The sequence below is a fragment of the Rattus norvegicus genome, chromosome 13, assembly GCF_021556685.1.
Source record: "Rattus norvegicus strain SHRSP/BbbUtx chromosome 13, alternate assembly SHRSP_T2T, whole genome shotgun sequence".
NCBI classification, from domain to species: domain Eukaryota; kingdom Metazoa; phylum Chordata; class Mammalia; order Rodentia; family Muridae; genus Rattus; species Rattus norvegicus.
Window position 1 is genome coordinate 100,776,417 of NC_141546.1, and position 19,222 is coordinate 100,795,638.

At 42.8% G+C, this 19,222-nt stretch overlaps 1 protein-coding gene across 2 annotated transcripts in view; it reads right to left on the reverse strand.

Moving 5' to 3' along the window:
• Tgfb2 (transforming growth factor, beta 2) overlaps positions 1-19,222 on the reverse strand; it is a 100,953-nt gene that overhangs the window by 23,255 nt on the left and 58,476 nt on the right. For both annotated transcript variants that reach the window (NM_001433917.1, NM_031131.3), the window contains one exon: positions 8,331-8,494. In NM_001433917.1, the coding sequence (NP_001420846.1) occupies positions 8,331-8,494 (164 nt within the window). The remainder of the gene's footprint in view (positions 1-8,330; positions 8,495-19,222) is intronic.

Here is a 19,222-nt window from a genome sequence, read left to right on the forward strand (position 1 = left end):
AGGAGAGCTGAAAGCAGAGGTGGCTCTGTTGGAAAGTGGACCCTGAGGTGACAGACAGGGTAGGGCACAAAGTTACCAGCCAGTTACAGACGGAAGCCAGGCATGTGGGTAGCTATAGAAGTGCACTGTGGGTAGACAGAGGAGTAAAGACAAGCTTTAGCAGGGAATGTGTAGAGAGTGGATGAGATAGATCAGGGACCAGCATTTGGAAACCTCACAGTAGTCTAAGGCAGAAAGCAGCACTTTTCACACTAGCATGCCCACAGAAGGCTGATGGGATCTGACTTCATATCTAAATGAAAACCAGCACCATCTGCCTCATCATCTAAACTCTCCACTAACACAGCAGTTTATATATATATATCAATTTCACCTGAGGTGGTTTGAATAGGTTTGGCCCCAGAGCCTCGTGTGTTTGAATGCTTGGCCCACAGAGAGTGAGACCATTAGAAGGTGTATCCTTGTTAGAATAGGTGCAGTCTTGGAGGAAATGTGTCACTGTGGGGGTGGGTTTTGAGGACTCCTAGTGCTCAAGCTCCACCCAGGATAGAGGAGAGCCTCCTCCTGTGGAAGAACCTGTGAAGGACAGCCTTCTCTTAGATGACTTCCAGTCAAGATATAGAACTCTCAGCTTCTCCTCCTGCACCATGTCTGCCCGTCTGCTGCCCTGCTTCCCTCCATGATGATAATGGACTGAATCTCTGAAACCGTAAGCCAGCCCCAATTAAATGCTTTTCTTTATAAGAGTTGCCATGGTATGTCTTCACAGCAATAAAACCCTAACTGAGACACCACCTTTCAAATATCCAGATCTGTCCTTGAGGGGGTGTCTGCAAGAGTTATAGCTTCAACACACATGGTCCCAACCCCACAGCCTTGCCTACCTCTAGAACAAAAGCTATTTTGAACTTTATCAAAACACCAGAGTCACAAAATAAGCATGTTTTCTCCCTTGGAAGAGACTTTGGCCTCAAGGAGGTGATAGAAGAGGTCAGTAACTAAACATTTGCAGCAGGATAAAAAGAACTTTCTTGAAACTCATTTCAGAGGGGGCTGGAGAGATATCTCCATGGTTTGGGTCTCTTCCAGAGAATCCATTCCCAATGTCTACACTGAGAGGTTCATAACCATTTGCAATTCCAGTTCTTGGAAGTCTGATGCTTGTCTGGCCTCTGTGGGTACTAGACACATGTTGATACCACATACACACAAATTAAAAAGTTAAAAACCAACTAGAAATAGCAAATTACTTTGATGATGGACAAGGAAGTAGTAGTAGGGACAGGGATAGAAGTAAAAGGTTGTCCCCATTAATTTAACTGCTTTATAGTAATTCTTCAAAAGGCAAACAAGACATATTCCAGCCCTCTGCCCACTCCCTGTCCTTAGAGATTTAATCAAGTAAACACGCAAGCCACGAAATGAAATTTAGTGATGGCCCCTACACTCTGCCCTGCTCTACTCCTAGCAGGAAACAGATCAGACCACAGAGACCAGACAGCCACCATATGTCATTCCCTAACCACAAGCCAGTTGTAGAAGCAAACCCAGGGCTGACTAGTTACCAAGCTCCTTTTCTTCTCTACTCCTAATGGCTCATGCACAGAGGGTGTGGGAAATGTCCTTTAAGTAAGCCCTGAGACAACTCATGGGGGAGCACGCAGGTATCAGTCAGACCCTGTACAATATGGGGGAGCACACAGGAATCAGACCCTGTGCAATGGGGACTTCAGAGCTCAAGCTTGCTTTGTAACATTTGGGAGCCAGACTGTAAATTAGAGATATTGTTCTACAAATGTTCAAAAGAATACTTGGGAAATTACAGTGGTGATTGTTGGGAGACAGAGCCTGCCCAGGAAGCTTCCATGCATGAACTTTGTACCTGACACATCTCTGACAAGCAAGGTGCTTGTATTTGGATCACACCAACCTGCAAATAGTTCTAGCAGCAAGACTTCCTTGGGATCCCAAAGGGCCAAAGCTATGGCTTCAACACACATGGTCCCAGCCCCACAGCCTTGTACTTTCTGCAGATATGGTGAAGAAGTTGAGACTACACCCACCTCCTGGGAGCCAGGGTTGGAATCCAGGTATGGCCTGACTCTAGTCCAGTGGTCAACAAAGTCACTGACGTTCTCCAGGCTCTGGCATCCTTGTTTATAACATATGGGGGATGGCAGTAATACCTTATAGGGTTTTTATAAAGAGTGAATGACTCTTTTCACACATGCATGTGCACACACACACACACACATACACACACACACACACACACACACACACAGAGAGAGAGAGAGAGAGAGAGAGAGAGAGAGAGAACACTTATAGCATCACCTAGTACACAGTAGACACAGTATGAGTTAGCAATAACTATCAACAATGTTCTGTTGTTCCTCGATTATATTATGAAAAAAGGAATAATTAGTTACTAGTAAATGCTTGGGGTTTTTTCTTTGTTTATAATGTGGACAAGAAGGACTGCTGTCTGTGTGGCTTTCTGGGTCCCATCTCCTCACAAGGCTAGCCAACTCAGGGTAGCATCATGACTTAATGGAAATGATAACAATTCTACTTCCTTACGAGGCAGGCAGGTCATTCGATCACTCTAAAAACCCCAAGATATTAATGGTCTTGTGTAAAGAGTGTCTTTTAATACACCATGGCTGTTTTGTTTGTTTATTTGTTTTGGACGGTGGTTGAAATGGTTACTATGCTGTGTACGTCTACGATGTGGCGCCAGAGGTGAGATCAGTCTTCAGGGGATTGTATGTTGTAAAATTCCATACAACAGGAACACAGTATAATTTCTTTTTTTTTTCAGTAGCACACTTTGCAAGTCTAATTTAACAGACAGTCCGGTTTTCTGGCTGGCCTCTTTTTATTTTATATTCTCTTGGGCAATATGAGAAATGAAAACTGAATTTGCTCTCTCTCTCTCTCTCTCTCTCTCTCTCTCTCTCTCTGTGTGTGTGTGTGTGTGTGTGTCTCTCTCTCTCACACACACACACACACATGCACACACATATACATGCACACCCACACATGCACACACATATACATGCACACCCACACATGCACACACATGAGGTGTGGGTGGGGAAAGTGGCAGTTTTCATTAACTCCATTAGCACTGTTTTGCCCACGGTAGCTAGGCATCCCTCCTTTCATATCTTAGGGACCCAGATCTCTCCAGCATCCACCATCATCCTCACTTTTACCATAAAGCCTCAGATGCACATTTCAGATTCCTGCCCAGATGAACATGTAGACCATCTGCTTCTGTGGGTGATGATTTGTTCTCCCTACTAAAATAGCTTAATTATTTTGCTCCACAAACATCAATTCTCCACTTCATCTTCAAGTCCAAATGTTTAATACTTATGCAGCTCAAACTAAAATATTAAATGGACAGAAAGGATTCATGGTCACACTGCTGTTTTGTGAGCTGCAGTATCATGGCACTATGTCTCCTTTCCTTCAGTTGTGATCTTTGGAAACCAGGTTTAATGGGGAAGGAAGGAGGTTAGAGAAAGAGAGAGAGGTAAGAATACAGCTTGCTTTCCTCCTATTACGGCACTGATGAATTACACTGGAGAGGGGCATTCTCATGCTAAGATGAGAAGATGTGTAATCAAAGAGCATCCAGAAACTTCAGGACCTTGCTCTTCTGAACAACTTAAATTTTCAAATATTTTAAGATCTCCCCATTTAAGAACAGAACCATGGGGGAGGGGGGTGTTCCAACATAATATTTTCAATGAATTTGGATATAAAACTCATAAATCTATTACAGGTATTCAATTCTGTTCTTGTAACTTAACCTCATTATTGCAATTCAAGACGATTATCATAAGCAATGCTCTCTGTGTTAGGCTAAAAATTATATGACCAAATGCTGCAAAAACAGTACCACCCTTTCCACCCCGGTGAAAACTAAAGTGGAAAGCTGACAAGGGACAAGGAAAAACAGAACTTCCAATAAAGGGGTCAGAAGCAGACATCGGAGGACACTCGGGACTAGAAGGGATAAAATGTGCATGAACCTTATAGAAGGTGGTAGTACATAAATGGTCCTCTGCAGACCTTCCTTCCATGGCTGGGTTTTCTGGCCAGCATTACTCATTACACTGGTAAAAATTTCAAGTCCAAAGGGTCCTCATTGCTGCTGGGGTATCTCCCATGTTCCTTCTTGTCTAATTCCATGCTTCTTACTTATATTCTTAACTAACAATTCATCATCCAAATGAATAACACTGGACAAGGACAAGACACCTTTCGATGATCTAGCTGTAGGGGGATTTGTCTTCCTATCGAGGTTCTGGGTCTCTTTGATTTGCTTTCTGGACCTTGGCAGTTTTGGGAGTCAAGAGTATTGAGTTCCAATGTGTTAGGAACTGCTATTGTTCCTTACTTTTTTGCTAAGGATGTCTTTGGCGTTCCCATGTGCAGTGACAGTATACAGACCGCAGGCCTTACTCATGATCCTCCCAAATGAAAGCTTGGGCTCCCTTTTTGAGCTCTTTCTTTCTATTCAAGAGACTCTCATCTAGCCATACCTGCTGTTCAGTGTCATGGGCAGCCAATGCCGTGTAATCTCTGAGAAGGGACATACCCAACAAGAACTTGGAAAGTTTTCTACATAACCAGCCTCCTGGACATGCCCCTTCCTAGAGGTGAGATGGCCTCTGGGAGAGAAGGAAGTCTTCAGCAAGCAAAAGTCAGCCAAGTGGCTTGCACTGTATAGGCAACGAGACCAGAGCGGCCAAAACTATATTTCAAAAGAGCATCAAAGGGAATGGTCCAGGGTTCTATCCTCAGCACAGCAGAATGTTAGAATAATTTAATTGGGAGGGGGAGACAAATTGAAGAGGAAAGGAGATGTAAGGAGTGCAAGCATATTTGTTTCTGTGAGTCACATTGAAATTTATCTGATGCCTTTGACTTCTACCTTGCGTCTCTCCATAGATGCCAGTATTTGTTGACTTTCCAATTCTCACTCTACTCTCTGGACAAATTTCCTTTGTTTTTCTTCTCCTCTCTTCTGACCCTTTCAAGTATTAACTTGATTTCTTTTACTATGACAAGGACAACGATCAAAAGAAACTTGGAGGAGGAAAGGAATTATTTCCTCTTACACTTCCAGGTCACAGTCCACTTGAGGGAAACCTAGGCAGGAGCTCAAGAGAGGACCCTGGCGATAGGAACTGAGGCAGAGGCCATTGAGGAACACTGCTCATTTGCTTGCTTTCCATGACTTGCTCAGCCAGCTTTCTTATAGTATCCAGGACTACCTGGTCAGGGTAGAGTGAGCTGGGACCTCCTATACCCATCACTAATGAAGAAAATGCCACAGGATTCCTGTAGGCCAATCTTATTGAGGCGTTTTCTTAATTGTGGTCACCTCTTCTCAGATAAATCTAACTTGTATCAACTTGACAAAGTCAAAATGAACAAACAGACAAACAAACAAACAAAAGTCCACCCAGGATTCAATCTTTAAGATTCTTCAGGATTCACTATGACGGGATAGAAAGGTCATTGTCATTTTAAGGGATAATTTGAAAATGGTCATAATTTTGGACAGGGAGGAAACTAAGTAGAGAGCTTAGACTTGGGGATTTTTGTCTTTCCTCTTCTCTATCCTTTCTTTCTTGGGTAAAAAGAAAGAGGTTGAAAAGAAAAAAGGGATAATAGAGTTAAAATACAAAAATTAAAGATGTAGGGATGGATTTCTAAATTTACTCTAAGGGAGTGCCCTGGGCCAAGACAGCATGGCCCAGGGGGCTGTACAAATGACCAGGAGCAGGCAAGATGGAGCATAGACCTTAGTAAGTATTTATTATCAGCAGGAGGTAGATTCTAGCTGTATGGAACCTAGGCTGCTGTGTTGTTTAAGACATATTAAAATATAAAGGCTATGTGTGTCTTTTTCATTCAGGAACATACACCATAGAGGTAAGTAGCAACCCACACTGGGATTAATTAATAATTAATACTACACCAGAAGCCTTGTAAGTCAGAAACAGATTCCTGTCTCGTGCCTGCCACTTCCTACCCTTGTGACTCTGACCAATTACTCAGTCACTTTGAGATTCAACTTAGCATCTTCCTCTATAAGACATAGAAGGAAGAAGGCAGAAATAATACCAGAGAGGACAAGTTTCACAGTGGAGAGGAGTCATGTGACCTACCTTCTCTGAAGTGGCTACAACACAATAGGAAGCAGGCACACTCTGCTCTGAGGCTTGGCTGGCTCAGCAGTGTCTATGGGGCATGAGCTGTCCACAGTGTGCTCTCAAAACACTTGTGAAGACTCAATAACAAAGGGTCCATTCTAGCAAATAACAACACACTTTCGCACACTCCACAAGTACTTCCTGATCCCTATTTAAGAGTTATTTGTACAGTCTCAGGAACTCACACATACTAGGTACAAGTATTGTAATTTCTCATTTTCATAACAAATGGGGAAAATCCTAATCTTAATTATCCAGTTTTTCAAATAATTAAAACAGGAACAAAGAGGTTTCTACATGTAAATATCAATTTCTGTTTTTCCTTCTTCAAATAAACCTACCTGTGAACCACACTGCCTGAACCAGGGGTCTGTTTTTTAATCTCCTTGAGTCTCTCCCTGTTATACTCTGCCTGGAGGCTACCTTCTTCTAGTCTTTTTTTACATTCAGATATGGAACACCTTATCCTGGGTACATACAATAAGTCCCCCAAGACTCTGATGTTGGGAGCTGATGGTTTAGCTCAGTGGTAGAGTGCTTGCCCAACATACACAAGGCACTGAGCCTGATTTCCAATGCTGCAAAAATAAATACATATAACATATTGGAATGCCTGATACCACACTGCTGTTTCTGCTCAGAATGACCCCTCACCTTGTTTTAATATACTTTAAGATGTTTTTGGAAACCACATTTGAGCACCAATGCCTTGCTGAGAAATCCCAGTCTCTGCCTTCTACACATACACATGCTGTTCACATGGCATGGTGACATTTAAGCTCTGTGTTTGTACATCTGCCTTCCTCACCAGATGCAAGGTTTTAAGGAATGACTTCATGGTATATACAAATTACCTGAAGACTGTGGTGTGGTGAGAATGTTGGTTTCTTAGAAAACCCACATTATGGTGTGTGAATATGCTTTTGTTTTAATCCCAAGTGTGGGAAACTAGGCTGCTTCACCAGCAGGTGATTGTGATTTGCCTCATGCACAAGCAGGGATGCAATTTTTTGCCAGCTGCAGAAAGTTTAATTCTGGGATTCTGGAGAGAGTATAAACAAGAGAGCCACAAGAGGGTGTGGCAGCTGCTGTTTCCCACTGATGCTCCCATCCCCATCCCTGCTCCTCTATCCCTGCCCCCTCATCATGTTGCTGGCCCCTACTAGTCCCTTTTGGTCCCTGTTGCTGTATTTGCTGTTGTATTTGCTATTGCTGGTTTGCTGGATATTCTGACGACAAAGTGCCCTTGCCCCAAGAAACTCTATGTCCTTCATCAGCTGGAAGAAGCCTAAAGAGGTCTACGCCCTCCTTCCTTTCTAACCTTCTTTCTCTCTTACCTAAGATTGGGGGTTTGAGTGGGATTAGGCTGGAGTAAGAGTTGGAAGGGAAGTAGAGGTATTAGAACACATTAAAGTAGCATAGAAATACGCCAACAGAGGACCTCTTTAAAATGGAATGGGTAGAAAATGAGTGTCTACATTTTGCATAGACCCTAGGTGACTCAAACCTCAGCTCCACAGGCTTCCCCTGAGTTATTTGATTCAGACTCTGTGTCTGAAATCTCAGGGACCCCATTCTTCATCTGTGTCTTAAACAGCCACCCAGCAGCTCTACTGACAAGATGGGATGTCTGGAGATGTCATCAAAGCTGGCACAATGTAGAACAGAATCTACATGTGTGGGCTAGAGGCCAGTACATTGGCGGACTGGCTATGGGAGAGGGAAAGAAACAGGAAGCAGAGACAAGACAGGTTAGAGGGAATAAAAGATGAGGAAAGGCAGAGGTAGAGAGAAAAAAAGATGAGGAAAAGGAGAGGGGAGTAAAGGAGAAAGAAGGAGACCCCATTCAGCTTCTATGCTTAGGGTGCTCTGTATGATCTGGCTTTCCAGGCCACAGGCCTGACCTGTGCACTAGAGTCTCCTAAGGTGAGTACTTGGGATGTGCAGTGTTAGTACTTTGTTCTATTCTCTGCTTTGCTGAGTGAAGAGGGTTCAGCTGTTTGGGCAAGAGTAACAGCAAAGCATCACCTCATGAAGGTATATTGAAGAAAATTCTAAGAGTAGAACGTCTCACACAACCTGAGCACAGTTTACCTGATACAGTTCAATCCGTTGTTCAGCCACTCTGGCCTTGGGGTTCTGCAAGCGAAAGACCCTGAACTCTGCCTTCACCAGATTTGAAGCATTCTTCTCCATTGTTGAGACATCGAAGCGGACGATTCTGAAGTAGGGTCTGTAGAAAGTGGGCGGGATGGCATCTGTAAAAAGTTAGGGCAAGCATTGAGAAAGATTCAATCCATCATGCTCTCAAGAAAGACCACAGTGTGAGATAGTCCCAAAGAGCCATAAGGGAAATGTCTACAGAGTTTGGTTTCCAAGGGCCAATTTAATACCATTAACAATTTAACCAGGAACAAACTAAAATCAACATGTGTGTTTGGTTCCAGGAGAAGCAGATTAAGAACGATTAACAAACCATTGCCAACCACCACGTCTGAATGCAAGCAGTTAACCCAGTCTTTTGAAGGCTGACAGATCAGTGGAAAACCCCAGATGGTTACGAATTGGAACAAGTTCATGACAGCTGATGGCTCGAGAGAGCTGCCGGGCTTGCATACACTTTAATCAGATATGCCAAGAAAATAGCTCCTAAATGGTAAGGCTTCTTTCTCTGAATGTGGTTCTTTCCTTGAAAGTCTGGCACCCAGCTACTCTACTTCTATTCAGGCTCATGGACTGGGTCGGTTTTTTTACTTTTAAAGTCTGGGTTTTCATACACATGACCAAATCATGATAAAATCTGAATAAAACAAGAACAGACCCACAGACTACCCACACCTGGTCCAGCCTTCAAATTCTTGGGGTAGGGTAACTTCATCTGTAAGTAAAAGGTGATCATAGCTATGAAAGAGGAAGAGTAAAGCACCAATTCCTTTACTATGGAGCCCAGTGGAAGACAGCATTTGTGACGCTGCACAAGTTCAAGACCATGCATTGGCTTGAATCTTCTGTTATTTTTTAGCAACTGTCCTTACATTTGAATGTGGGTGTGACATTACCCTAAGACCCAAGCAGGCTGTCCTGCCTCTTTGATTTCACTTCCAACATTCATTGAGCATGAATGTTGGGCCAACAGACCACTGGCTTTTAAGTATGTTTCTACAGTCATCCAATTTTTCCTATAAATATACCTTCCCTATTCTAGAATGTTCTAGCTGATCTCAAGACACTCTACTTCTTGCACTTACATTCACATGACCTCATTACAACAGGATCATTCATTCACATGACCTCATTACAACATGGTCATTCATTCACATAACCTCATTATAACATGACCACCCACAGTTATGCTTCTGTTTAGATATTTTGATTCTTTCTGCATTCTATTTTTTATTTTGTTTTCCCCTATAAATGTTTTTTTTTTTAATCTGAGGGGTTGGGGATTTAGCTCAGTGGTAGAGTGCTTGCCTAGCAAGTGCAAGGCCCTGAGTTCTGTCCCCAGCTCCGAAAAAAAAAAGTAAAAAAAAATCTGGAAAATAGACTACTTGCAAGGAATTTCTTCCCCCTACCCACAGGGCAGGGTTCTGAATATAGGGGTTCCACCAAAGATCCCTTGTTTGCATAGTTGGTCATCAATGAGTGTCTTGAAAGAATCTGGTATCTGGTTATTGGCAACACTAACTTATTAGAAGCCAACTTGCTGACCTTAAAACAGATATAAATACCCCAAATGATTTCATGGGGAATCTGTGCCTTGACAATTTTACTGGAGTGTGAGAAACAAAGGAGATTTCCTCCTCTTTAGGAGCTCTGTATGTTTTGCAGCATGGGTACCCTCTCTTATCTCTCACTATATTTGAGACTCTGAAAACACGGGCTCTTAGACTTCCAAGTCAATTGCCCTATGAATTCAGGCTTTGTTGGCACACAAACCAGAACTCTCAGAAACAAACAAACAAACAAACAAACAGCCTCTAGAGTACGAAGATTTTGGAGAAAAGAAAGGATTCAGTGAAATGCTGTGCAGGCTCTCTGTGGGACAGATGAGGTGAAGCCTTCATACCAACCTAAGAGTCCTTGGAGCCCCTGAGCATCGCAATTCCACGGGGCAGCTGCTAAGACAGCACCACTGTCCTCTGCTTGGAATATACCCATCCCAGGAGTCACGGTTCCTGGTCCTGTGCTAAGCAGCATGACTGAAAACAGGTCGGTTGCCCTGGCACAGCATGCTGGGCAGAGCTCAGGCTCTCTGGCTTTCCACACCCTCTTGGCCAGAACCATCCACAGGAGTCGTGGCCACATTTATCTTTGCTTATCCTCTACGTTAGACAGCAGAAGCTTCAAACATCCTCTGAAAGCATGTCCTGGAAGAGCACGGCCAGTTTTGTATGTTTCCTGTCATTAGCCAGAGTAAACATCTCCTCCTTTTCCTCCTTTCCCTTCCACGGAGCCCCTCCGGACCCATTTCGACTTCCACAAACAGCCATCTTTCACACCCCTCCACCATAATCTTCCCCTTTATCAAGTTTGTAAATAAATGCTTTCCCGATTTATTTTTATTCTCTTTCGTGTTTATTAAACGTTGAACACATTTTTTCCCCCTTTCTGGTCTTCTGCCCGTACACACGCGTTTCCTTTTTTATGGCTGCCTCGGATCACGAGGTCAATTTTGTTTCTACTTCTTCTAAGCAAATCCCCAAATGATCCTGTCCCAGGCTTTTGAGCTCTGAAGGGGCATTGGCAAATATTTACGAGAGCAGCTTAATGGCTGAGTGTGGTCCCTCTTCTGCTCTCTCTAACCCAAGCACACAGTTCTCTCTGCTGGCTCGCAGAGCCGTTTAGACAGCTTATACTTCAACCAACTGATAATATCAATCTGCATTTAGGTTCCCGTTGTTTTAAATAAAAGCAGTTAATGCACGAGGTGGCAGAATGACTCAGCAGGCCCGACCAATGTCTCCCCTCAGGTTTCAGAGCCAGGTGAGGCAACCAGGCCTGGAGGAGGATGTGACAAGCCAATAAAAGCTGCTGACCCAAGAGCTGTCCCCTATTGTCACCTGCTTACTGATCACAAGACCCCTGGCCTGGATGAGGGGCTAGAGCAACTTGCCAAATGTCATCTCATTTGGGGAAAATATTGCTGAAAACTGCTCTAAACGAAATGGGTCAGTTAGCCACCAGCCAGAATCAGACATGGCAAGCTCTCCCTCAGCTCAGGCTGCCAGAGTAGCAGGGTAGGGGGTTAATGGCTTGTAAGGCCCAGATCCACCCACTTAGGAATGAGCTTGAAGGAAGGAGCTGTTTCCTCTGCTTCCTCCAAGAACTCGCTTCCCCCACTGGGATGGGTTCTTGTTATAATCCTCTGTAATTCCAATCCCAGTTTCCGTTCTCCTTCTAGCCAGGTGGCCAGGTGCTCCCACTTGACTGGCGCCAGGTTACCCACATGCACAGCCGGGCCCTCTCCTCCCTCTCTGCTCTGACCCACTTTTTCAACTCAAGCAAACTGATTTTCCTTCAGCCTCCTTTGGCTTTCCCACCAGCCGCTGACTCAGTTACTTCCCCAAAGCATTCCCATGTGCCTTGTACTCGGAGAAAAGCATCTGTGCCAGAGATCCGTGTGTCACGGACTGAGCGGTCATCGGCCCTTCCCCTTGCTCTGGCTACACGTTTTCCTTAAAATCGGATTTGGAGATTGGAGAGCTGGGGACACAGGGATTTAACTCCTCAATAATTTGCAAAGTATCAGTATAGAGAAAGCTAGATGTAGCATTTAATCACGTATGACTTCATAAGCATAACACCCTGACTTGAGTCTGTTCCAAATAAGTAATTTATTATATATACTATATTCTCTCTATAAAAATAATAACCTTGAGCTCAGGTGTCTTTTACTTACAGTTCTTCACTTCTTCATAGTGCAGAGCTGACTTCTTGGCTTTGTCACCAGAGCAGATGCCAGGGTCCCCATACTCAGGCCCTTTCCCTGAGTTGAATGCTCTATGGTATCATTTTGAAATCCTTAATAATGTTTTAATTCATATTTTTTTATTAACTTGAGTATTTCTTTTTTTTTTTTTTTTTGGTTCATTTTTTTTTTTTTTTTTTTTGGAGCTGGGGACTGAACCCATGGCCTTGCGCTTCCTAGGCAAGCGCTCTACCACTGAGCTAAATCCCCAACCCAACTTGAGTATTTCTTATATACATTTCGAGTGTTATTCCCTTTCCCGGTTTCCGGGCAAACATCCCCCTCCCCCCTCCCCTTCCATATGGGTGTACCCCTCCCAAACCTCCCCCATTGCCGCCCTCCCCCCCACAGTCTAGTTCACTGGGGGTTCAGTCTTAGCAGGACCCAGGGCTTCCTCTTCCACTGGTGCTCTTACTAGGATATTCATTGCTACCTATGAGGTCAGAGTCCAGGGTCAGTTCATGTATAGTCTTTAGGTAGTGGCTTAGTCCCTGGAAGCTCTGGTTGCTTGGCATTGTTGTACATATGGGGTCTCGAGCCCCTTCAAGCTCTTCCAGTTCTTTCTCTGATTCCTTCAACGGGGGTCCTATTCTCAGTTCAGTGGTTTGCTGCTGGCATTCGCCTCTGTATTTGCTGTATTCTGGCTGTGTCTCTCAGGAGCGATCTACATCCGGCTCCTGTCAGTCTGCACTTCTTTGCTTCATCCATCTTGTCTAATTGGGTGGCTGTATATGTATGGGCCACATGTGGGGCAGGCTCTGAATGGGTGTTCCTTCAGTCACTGTTTTAATCTTTGCCTCTCCCTTCCCTGCCAAGGGTATTCTTTTTCCTCATTTAAAGAAGGAGTGAAGCATTCACATTTTGATCATCCGTCTTGAGTTTCCTTTGTTCTAGGGATCTAGGGTAATTCAAGCATTTGGGCTAATAGCCACTTATCAATGAGTGCATACCATGTATGTCTTTCTGTGATTGGGTTAGCTCACTCAGGATGATATTTTCCAGTTCCAACCATTTGCCTACGAATTTCATAAACTCGTTGTTTTTGATAGCTGAGTAATATTCCATTGTGTAGATGTACCACTTTTCTGTATCCATTCCTCTGTTGAAGGGCATCTGGGTTCTTTCCAGTTTCTGGCTATTATAAATAAGGCTGCGATGAACATAGTGGAGCACGTGTCTCTTTTATATGTTGAGGCATCTTTTGGGTATATGCCCAAGAGAGGTATAGCTGGATCCTGAGGCAGTTCAATGTCCAATTTTCTGAGGAACCTCCAGACTGATTTCCAGAATGGTTTTTACCAGTCTGCAATCCCACCAACAATGGAGGAGTGTTCCTGTTTCTCCACATCCTCGCCAGCATCTGCTGTCACCTGAGTTTTTGATCTTAGCCATTCTCACTGGTGTGAGGTGAAATCTCAGGGTTGTTTTGATTTACATTTCCCTTATGACTAAAGATGTTGAATATTTCTTTAGGTGTTTCTCAGCCATTCGGCATTCCTCAGCTGTGAATTCTTTGTTTAGCTCTGAACCCCATTTTTTAATAGGGTTATTTGTTTCCCTGCGGTCTAACTTCTTGAGTTCTTTGTATATTTTGGATATAAGGCCTCTATCTGTTGTAGGATTGGTAAAGATCTTTTCCCAATCTGTTGGTTGCCGTTTTGTCCTAACCACAGTGTCCTTTGCCTTACAGAAGCTTTGCAGTTTTATGAGATCCCATTTGTCGATTCTTGATCTTAGAGCGTAAGCCATTGGTGTTTTGTTCAGGAAATTTTTTCCAGTGCCCATGTGTTCCAGATGCTTCCCTAGTTTTTCTTCTATTAGTTTGAGTGTGTCTGGTTTGATGTGGAGGTCCTTGATCCACTTGGACTTAAGCTTTGTACAGGGTGATAAGCATGGATCGATCTGCATTCTTCTACATGTTGACCTCCAGTTGAACCAGCACCATTTGCTGAAAATGCTATCTTTTTTCCATTGGATGGCTTTGTCAAAAATCAAGTGACCATAGGTGTGTGGGTTCATTTCTGGGTCTTCAATTCTGTTCCATTGGTCTATCTGTCTGTCTCTGTACCAATACCATGCAGTTTTTATCACTATTGCTCTGTAATACTGCTTGAGTTCAGGGATAGTGATTCCCCCTGAAGTCCTTTTATTGTTGAGGATAGCTTTAGCTATCCTGGGTTTTTTGTTATTCCAGATGAATTTGCAAACTGTTCTGTCTAACTCTTTGAAGAATTGGATTGGTATTTTGATGGGGATTGCATTGAATCTGTAGATTGCTTTTGGTAAAATGGCCATTTTTACTGTATTAATCCTGCCAATCCATGAGCATGGGAGATCTTTCCATCTTCTGAGGTCTTCTTCAATTTCTTTCCTCAGTGTCTTGAAGTTCTTATTGTACAGATCTTTTACTTGCTTGGTTAAAGTCACACCGAGGTACTTTATATTATTTGGGTCTATTATGAAGGGTGTCGTTTCCCTAATTTCTTTCTCGGCTTGTTTCTCTTTTGTATAGAGGAAGGCAACTGATTTATTTGAGTTAATTTTATACCCAGCCACTTTGCTGAAGTTGTTTATCAGCTTTAGTAGTTCTCTGGTGGAACTTTTGGGATCACTTAAATATACTATCATATCATCTGCAAATAGTGATATTTTGACTTCTTCTTTTCCGATCTGTATCCCCTTGACATCCTTTTGTTGTCTGATTGCTCTGGCTAGAACTTCAAGAACTATATTGAATAAGTAGGGAGAGAGTGGGCAGCCTTGTCTAGTCCCTGATTTTAGTGGGATTGCTTCAAGTTTCTCTCCATTTAGTTTAATGTTAGCAACTGGTTTGCTGTATATGGCTTTTACTATGTTTAGGTATGGGCCTTGAATTCCTATTCTTTCCAGGACTTTTATCATGAAGGGGTGTTGAATTTTGTCAAATGCTTTCTCAGCATCTAATGAAATGATCATGTGGTTTTGTTCTTTCAGTTTGTTTATGTAATGGATCACGTTGATGGTTTTCCGTATATTAAACCATCCCTGCATGCCTGGGATGAAGCCTACTTGATCATGGTGGATGATTGTTTTGATGTGCTCTTGGATTCGGTTTGCCAGAATTTTATTGAGTATTTTTGCGTCGATATTCATAAGGGAAATTGGTCTGAAGTTCTCTTTCTTTGTTGTGTCTTTGTGTGGTTTAGGTATAAGAGTAATTGTGGCTTCATAGAAGGAATTCGGTAGTGATGCATCTGTTTCAATTTTGTGGAATAGTTTGGATAATATTGGTATGAAGTCTTCTATGAAGGTTTGATAGAATTCTGCACTAAACCCATCTGGACCTGGGCTCTTTTTGGTTGGGAGACCTTTAATGACTGCTTCTATTTCCTTAGGAGTTATGGGGTTGTTTAACTGGTTTATCTGTTCCTGATTTAACTTCGGTACCTGGTATCTGTCTAGGAAATTGTCCATTTCCTGAAGATTTTCAAGTTTTGTTGAATATAGGTTTTTATAGTAAGATCTGATGATTTTATGAATTTCCTCTGAATCTGTAGTTATATCTCCCTTTTCATTTCTGATTTTGTTAATTTGGACACACTCTCTGTGTCCTCTCATCAGTCTGGCTAAGGGTTTATCTATCTTGTTGATTTTCTCAAAGAACCAACTTTTGGTTCTGTTGATTCTTTCTATGGTCCTTTTTGTTTCTACTTGGTTGATTTCAGCTCTGAGTTTGATTATTTCCTGCCTTCTACTCCTCCTGGGTGTATTTGCTTCTTTTTGTTCTAGAGCTTTTAGGTGTGCTGTCAAGCTGCTGACATATGCTCTTTCCTGTTTCTTTCTGCAGGCACTCAGCGCTATGAGTTTTCCTCTTAGCACAGCTTTCATTGTGTCCCATAAGTTTGGGTATGTTGTACCTTCATTTTCATTAAATTCTAAAAAGTCTTTAATTTCTTTCTTTATTTCTTCCTTGACCAGGTTATCATTGAGTAGAGCATTGTTCAATTTCCACGTATATGTGGGCATTCTTCCCTTATTGTTATTGAAGACCAGTTTTAGGCCGTGGTGGTCCGATAGCACGCATGGGATTATTTCTATCTTTCTGTACCTGTTGAGGCCCGTTTTTTTGACCAATTATATGGTCAATTTTGGAGAAAGTACCATGAGGAGCTGAGAAGAAGGTATATCCTTTTGCTTTAGGATAGAATGTTCTACAAATATCCGTTAAGTCCATTTGGCTCATGACTTCTCTTAGTCTGTCTACGTTTCTGTGTAATTTCTGTTTCCATGATCTGTCCATTGATGAGAGTGGGGTGTTGAAATCTCCCACTATTATTGTGTGAGGTGCAATGTGTGTTTTGAGCTTTAGTAAGGTTTCTTTTACGTATGTAGGTGCCCTTGTATTTGGGGCATAGATATTTAGGATTGAGAGTTCATCTTGGTGGATTTTTCCTTTGATGAATATGAAGTGTCCTTCCTTATCTTTTTTGATGACATTTAGTTGGAAATTGATTTTATTTGATATTAGAATGGCTACTCCAGCTTGCTTCTCCTGACCATTTGCTTGGAAAGTTGTTTTCCAGCCTTTCACTCTGAGGTAGTGTCTGTCTTTGTCTCTGAGGTGTGTTTCCTGTAGGCAGCAGAATGCAGGGTCCTCGTTGCGTATCCAGTTTGTTAATCTATTTCTTTTTATTGGGGAGTTGAGGCCATTGATGTTGAGAGATATTAAGGAATAGTGATTATTGCTTCCTGTTATATTCATATTTGGATGTGAGATTATTTTTGTGTGCTTTCATTCTCTTTGTTTTGTTGCCAAGACGATTAGTTTCTTGCTTCTTCTAGGGTATAGCTTGCCTCCTTATGTTGGGCTTTACCATTTATTATCCTTTGTAGTGCTGGATTTGTAGAAAGATATTGTGTAAATTTGGTTTTGTCATGGAATATCTTGGTTTCTCCATCTATGTTAATTGAGAGTTTTGCAGGATACAGTAACCTGGGCTGGCATTTGTGTTCTCTTAGGGTCTGTATGACATCAGTCCAGGATCTTCTGGCCTTCATAGTTTCTGGCGAAAAGTCTGGTGTGATTCTGATAGGTCTGCCTTTATATGTTACTTGACCTTTTTCCCTTACTGCTTTTAATATTCTTTCTTTATTTTGTGCGTTTGGTGTTTTGACAATTATGTGACGGGAGGTGTTTCTTTTCTGGTCCAATCTATTTGGAGTTCTGTAGGCTTCTTGTATGCCTATGGGTATCTCTTTTTTTAGGTTAGGGAAGTTTTCTTCTATGATTTTGTTGAAGATATTTACTGGTCCTTTGAGCTGGGAGTCTTCACTCTCTTCTATACCTATTATCCTTAGGTTTGATCTTCTCATTGAGTCCTGGATTTCCTGTATGTTTTAGACCAGTAGCTTTTTCCGCTTTACATTATCTTTGACAGTTGAGTCAATGATTTCTATGGAATCTTCTGCTCCTGAGATTCTCTCTTCCATCTCTTGTATTCTGTTGGTGAAGCTTGTATCTACAGCTCCTTGTCTCTTTTTTTGGTTTTCTATATCCAGGTTTGTTTCCATGTGTTCTTTCTTGATTGCTTCTATTTCCATTTTTAATTCCTTCAACTGTTTGATTGTGTTTTCCTGGAATTCTTTCAGGGATTTTTGTGTCTCCTCTCTATGGGCTTCTACTTGTTTATTTATGTTTTCCTGGAATTCTTTCAGGGATTTTTGCGATTCCTTTCTGTAGGCTTCTACTTGTTTATTAATGTTTTCCTGGAATTCTTTCAGGGATTTTTGCGATTCCTCTCTGTAGGCTTCTACTTGTTTATTAATGTTTTCCTGTGTTTCTCTAAGGGAGTTCTTCACGTCTTTCTTGAAGTCCTCCAGCATCATGATCAAATATGATTTTGAAACTAGATCTTGCTTTTCTGGTGTGTTTGGATATTCCATGTTTCTTTTGGTGGGAGAATTGGGCTCCGATGATTCCATGTAGTCTTGGTTTCTGTTGCTTGGGTTCCTGCGCTTGCCTCTCGCCATCAGATTATCTCTAGTGTTACTTTGTTCTGCTATTTCTGACAGTAGCTAGACTGTCCTATAAGCCTGTGTGTCAGGAGTGCTGTAGACCTGTTTTCCTCTCTTTCAGTCAGTTATGGGGACAGAGTGTTCTGCTTTCGGGCGTGTAGTTTTTCCTCTCTACAGGTCTTCAGCTGTTCCTGTGGGCCTGTTTCTTGAGTTCACCAGGCAGGTCACTTGCAGCAGAAAAGTTGATCTTACCTGTGGTCCTGAGGCTCAAGTTCGCTCGCGGGGTGCTGCCCTCGGGCTCCCTGTGGCGGCAGCAACCAGGAAGATCTGCGCCGCCCCCTCCGGGATGCTCAGTGCATCAGGGTTCCAGATGGCCTTTGGTGTTTTCCTCTGGCGTCCGAGATGTATGTGCAGAGAGCAGTCTCTTCTGGTTTCCCAGGCTTGTCTGCCTCTCTGAAGGTTTAGCTCTCCCTCCCACGGGATTTGGGTGCAGAGAACTGTTTATCTGGTCTGTTTCCTTCAGGTTCCGGCGGTGTCTCAGGCAGGGGTCCTGCCGCTCCTGGGCCCTCCCCCACGGGAGCCCAGAGGCCTTATACAGTTTCCTCTTGGGTCAGGGATGTGGGCAGGGGTGGGCAGTGTTGGTGGTCTCTTCAGCTCTGCAGCCTCAGGAGTGCCCACCTGACCAGGCGGTGAGGTCTCTCTCTCTCTAATTCATATTTTTTAATGTGAAGTCCAGTAAGACAATGAGTGTGAGATTTGCAACCTCAGCATTTGTGCTGGTCTATCCTTCCAGGATTCACTGCTTCTGCCCTTTGCTCACTGCTAGTCCGAATCTCACACAAGGTTCTGGACCACACAATGACCACTGTTGTCCTCTACACAACTCAAGTGATTTTGTGGTGGCAACTGCTCCTTCCCTTGATGGTAGTGTCACGGTGCATTCAAAAAGACATTCAGTGGGGGATATGTCCACTTTATTTACCAAATATAGGCCATTATGGAACTTGTAATACCTTGGGATAGA